Here is a 4,466-nt window from a genome sequence, read left to right as displayed (position 1 = left end):
TTCTCTTAAGCACCTCCACATTACTAATGGCCATTTTCCAGTTTATTCCCAAAATTTTCCTCAGACAGTATTGATGATATCGTTCCAGTTGCATTACATGCCTACGGTAAACAACCTTTGATCATTCACAGTTATAAAAGGTTCTACATACATCTTGGAGGGAGTGGGCTGGTACATTATAACAGGTTTTTTTTAGATTGATCGTTAGACCCAATGCTGCAGAAATTGCATTCAGCATGTGCTGCATATCTTTCTGGGAAGGTGCCAACAGGTCACAATTATCTGCATTACAGGAATTCAACGAGGTGAGAATGCAGAACTTTCGTTTTGGCACAGAGTCTTTTGAGATTGAACAGTTTTCCTGTTGTCCTATATCATATATAGACCCCTTCAGTGCAATTTTCAAAAGCTATTTGAAAAACTATTGCAAAATACATAGCAAACAACGTAGGAGCAGGAATATCACTTTGTTTTACACCATTTTCTACAGAAAATGGACCTGATAAGGTACCTCCAACATTAACTCTCTCTTCCATCTTGTCATGAAATTGTCTAAGCATTCTCACACATTTTTCAGGGCATCCTAGCTTTTTTAGGATCTCCCAAAGTGCAATTCTATTAATAGAATCAAACACTTTTTTTAGGTCAATGAAAACCTGGTATAAATCCATATCCTGTTCGATGCAGTTCTCTTGCAACTGTCTAGCTGAAAATATAATATCCATAGTACTCCTACTATCCCTAAACCCACATTGCGATTCTGGTAGAAGCACATCAGCAATGTGCAGAAGCAATCTATCCAGAATTACTCTACAAAGGATCTTTCCAGCAACAGCTAACAGACAGATGCCGCAATAATTATCACAGACATCCTTTCCATCTTTAGATTTATATAGTATCTCCATAGTTGCATCACGCCAATCCGGAGCGGAGGAACCTCTTCACTATGCCAAACCCTCTGAATCACATCCGTCAACAATGTACAGAGATGATCACCACCATATTTATATCTCTCTGCACCTAGTCCATCCATACCAGGGGCCTTTCCATTGTTCAATTTCCTGATTGCTGCTTTTATTTCAGCCAGGTTTGGAACTTCTGCTATAAGATGTTTTATTGGTCTCTCGGGTATATTATCAAGAAAAGAGAGGTCAACTTCAGTGGGTCTATTGAGCAACTCATCAAAATGTTCTTTCCATCTCCCAACAATATCTTTAGGATTTGTTAATAATTCTGTGCCATCCTTGCTCCGAAGTGGCGCAACCTTTGATGAAACTGGTCCATAAACTTTTTTCAAGCGAGAGTAAAAAAGTTTGGAATTGTTAGCATTTGAAGCTTCTTGGATTTCATCGCATCTATCACTCCACCAATTTTCCTGCATAATCCGCAGCCCCCTCTGCACTGTTGCTTTTACTGCCTTGAAATATGTAGCCACTGTCCTGTTCACTGACATGTCAACATTTTGAAACATGTTAAATGCCTTTCACTTCTCTTCTAAGATAAGACTAAGTTCATCATTATCGTCAAACCAATCTTGGTATTTTTTTTTACAACAAAGCCAAAAATGCTACTACAAACCTCGTATACTCTTTCTTTGAATGACTTCCAACTTCCAGCACATGACATATTATTTATCTCACTCACAAATTCACTGCGTACTGATAGGATCTTAAGTTTATTGACATCAATCCGTTTAGGTAACTTGTCATTATTTGCTCTAACCTTAGGCTTGACAACAAAACTCACCTTGGCACGCAAAAGCCTGTAGTGAATCTTGCAAGCATGAAGTGGATTCGATCCACCATAGCCAAAATTTAAATTAACAGTTCAACAGAACTTTTCTCACGGTGGGACAATGATTTTTCTCTGACAGCAGTTTTACATTTGCCAGATTGCCTTTAGCTAGGCCGAAATAATGTCTTCACCACTTGACCCTTATAACCTCTTCTACTCCACAAAAAGCTAGAATAGAGATATCACAGTACCACCAACGAAGCCCATTGTTCTCAACGATATGTATATCCTGCTGGATAGTTATAAAAGCAAGAACTCCCAAGCAAAAACCAAGTAGTCACTTGGCGACAACTGAGCAAGGCGGCTCGTGACAACACAGTCAGTTAGGGAACGGACTACTAGAATCATGATTACAAAGAAGGCAGCTACTAAAGACAATGGTCAGTGAGAGAAATGAAATTTACTGTCAGCAACTGTGAGACAATGTCCCACAACCCTACAACTTTCACTAGCTCTAATTCTGTTCTCTTACAGCATCATTCTATCGCTATTTGTGGATTACACGAACAATTTATGTACGCCAAACTACGCAAAGAAAAATTCTACCACATCTAACTTTCTTTCGCATGCTCTCGGATGTTATAACCTGCCCGTTGAGGTAAGGTATTTTTCAACGTAACGGTAAATAAATACTTACTTAAAACTTCATGCATTGTTCATCTTTCACATCCTACAATATGCTGTTATAACAACAATTTTTTTATCGTTACAACTACTGACTCCGACATTTCATATTATTGTGTACTTAATCAATTTTACCTGTTACAATTGGTAGCTACACTAATTAAAACCTAACTGTTACAAGCCTATGGTCAGTCCAGCACTTTGCACCATGCATCACTTGTACAATAGCAAAGTCTCTAGTATCTCATTTCCTGGAGAGGATGTGATCTATAAGATGCCATTTCTTAGAAGTAGGGTGCATCCATGTCGTTTTATACTTATTCTTTAGTTGAAACATTGTATTTATGACACACAAATCCATCTCTATGCACATTTGTAACAGTAGTAAACCATTACTGTTGGAACTCCCAACCCCATGCTTTCCTAAGACCCCCAGTCTGGCAACCTCACCAGGCTTGCTTGGTGAGGTAGGTGAAAAAATAGGACCTGTCAAAGGGCGGAGGAACTACAGCATAGTTAACGGCCATTCAACGCATGTTTGTTGAGTGATTGTGCGTGCGTGCGTGCGTGTGTGTGTGTGTGTGTGTGTGTGTGTGTATTGTATATATTGCATTTTAAACTCTCTGTGTGTGTATGTATTGTATATACTGTATTTCAACCCGTGTGTGCATATTGTATAGTGTGTTTTAAATTGTATATATTGTATGTCAATTTTTTATTTTTTTTATTTCTCTTATTTTAGCCTTTTTTTTGTATAATAAATAGATAAGGGGTGGATAGAGCGCCTCTGTTTACCCAAGCCATGGCGAAGGCAGTCTATATGGGAGAATGTAACTTTGAATTTAAATACTTCACTGCTGTCTTGTAGTTAGCTTTTGGTTGGGCAAAGACTGGGCGAAGGACACTGATATAAAACTTGCGACTGCAAATGCATCCAATGATGTCGACTTGCTCTTCTTTTTTGGATCATGCTTTGTAGTTTAGAGAATGGGAATGGTTTCTGTACATACATACCTACATACAGCTATATATTCTTAAGGCAGTGCTCCAGCGTGGCTGTAGTCAAATGACTGAAACAAGTAAAAGAATATATATATACTAGCAGAAATACCCGGCGTTGCCCGGGTTAAAGAGAATAATGATATCTAAAAACGCCGTCTAGACTACGCATCATCTTTATATATAGAGATGTATATACACACACGCATCCAAACACACGTATATATATGTATATCAATATAAATATATGAAAGTCAATGAAGTTTCGTAAAAGAAGGTGATCATGTACATACTTTCTTGCTGTTGTGATTATAACACCTCGTTGTAAACTGTTCCTTGTTTTCCCTTGTGGAGCATATACAAATAGGTTTTTTTTTTGCTGCTCACTCTTGAGCAGCCAACATACAGTTGTCCATGTGAGAAGCAGGGCTCTTCCAAGATAAGACCAGCTACAGACAGTGTTTGACCCTGAGATTTGTTTATGGACATGGCAAAAGTCACACGAAGGGGGAATTGTAGTCTTCTGAATGTAAAAGGAATGTCTGCTCCTGATGGAGTAAGAGGAATTCTTGGAATAAAGACGTCATCCCATCCCCTTTTGCACATCCAGAAAGAATGGTAGCCTCGATAACGTGTGACATCATTTTCTAAATAATGCTCATCTGTTATGTTCGGGTTAAAATTTCATCAACATCAAAAATATATGAATTTTCATGGAAGTTATGGCCGTTATGCAAAGAATATAATTTCCAAATTTCATAAAAATCCATTCAGTACTTTTGACGTAGTTTTGGATAAGAAAACAAATGACTAATGTGTGTATTTGTGTGCATGTGTATGTGTATATATGTGTACATATTACATGTACATCTATATATATATATATATATATATATACATCTACACATATGTATACATATACATGTATGTATAGATCTATATATATATATATATATATATATATATATATATATATATATATATATATATATATATATATATATATATATACATATACATATACGTGTACATCTATATGTAAACATATA

At 36.9% G+C, this 4,466-nt stretch overlaps 2 protein-coding genes across 2 annotated transcripts; both read right to left on the bottom strand.

Annotated features, from left to right (window-relative positions):
- Positions 1-374: 374 nt before the first annotated feature.
- LOC149136140 (uncharacterized) lies at positions 375-725 on the bottom strand. The gene has a single exon (XM_089350091.1). The coding sequence runs from the start codon at positions 723-725 to the stop codon at positions 375-377; it is 351 nt and encodes a 116-aa protein (XP_089206217.1).
- Positions 726-835: 110 nt separating this feature from the next.
- On the bottom strand, positions 836-1,471 carry LOC149136139 (uncharacterized). The gene has a single exon (XM_089350090.1). It carries the CDS (start codon positions 1,469-1,471, stop codon positions 836-838), a length of 636 nt encoding a protein of 211 aa, XP_089206216.1.
- Between the last annotated feature and the right edge of the window lie 2,995 nt (positions 1,472-4,466).

This window comes from Octopus bimaculoides, chromosome 4 (assembly GCF_046866305.1).
Source record: "Octopus bimaculoides isolate indiv1 chromosome 4, ASM4686630v1, whole genome shotgun sequence".
In the NCBI taxonomy this organism is placed as follows: Eukaryota; Metazoa; Mollusca; class Cephalopoda; order Octopoda; family Octopodidae; genus Octopus; species Octopus bimaculoides.
Note: the sequence above shows the minus strand (reverse complement) of the source record. Positions and strands in the feature narration are given on the sequence as shown.

Coding starts and splice junctions, on each gene's coding strand:
- LOC149136139 (XM_089350090.1), bottom strand. CDS start 1,471: ATGTTTCAAAATGTTGACATGTCAGTGAACAGGACAGTGGCTACATAT.
- LOC149136140 (XM_089350091.1), bottom strand. CDS start 725: ATGGATATTATATTTTCAGCTAGACAGTTGCAAGAGAACTGCATCGAA.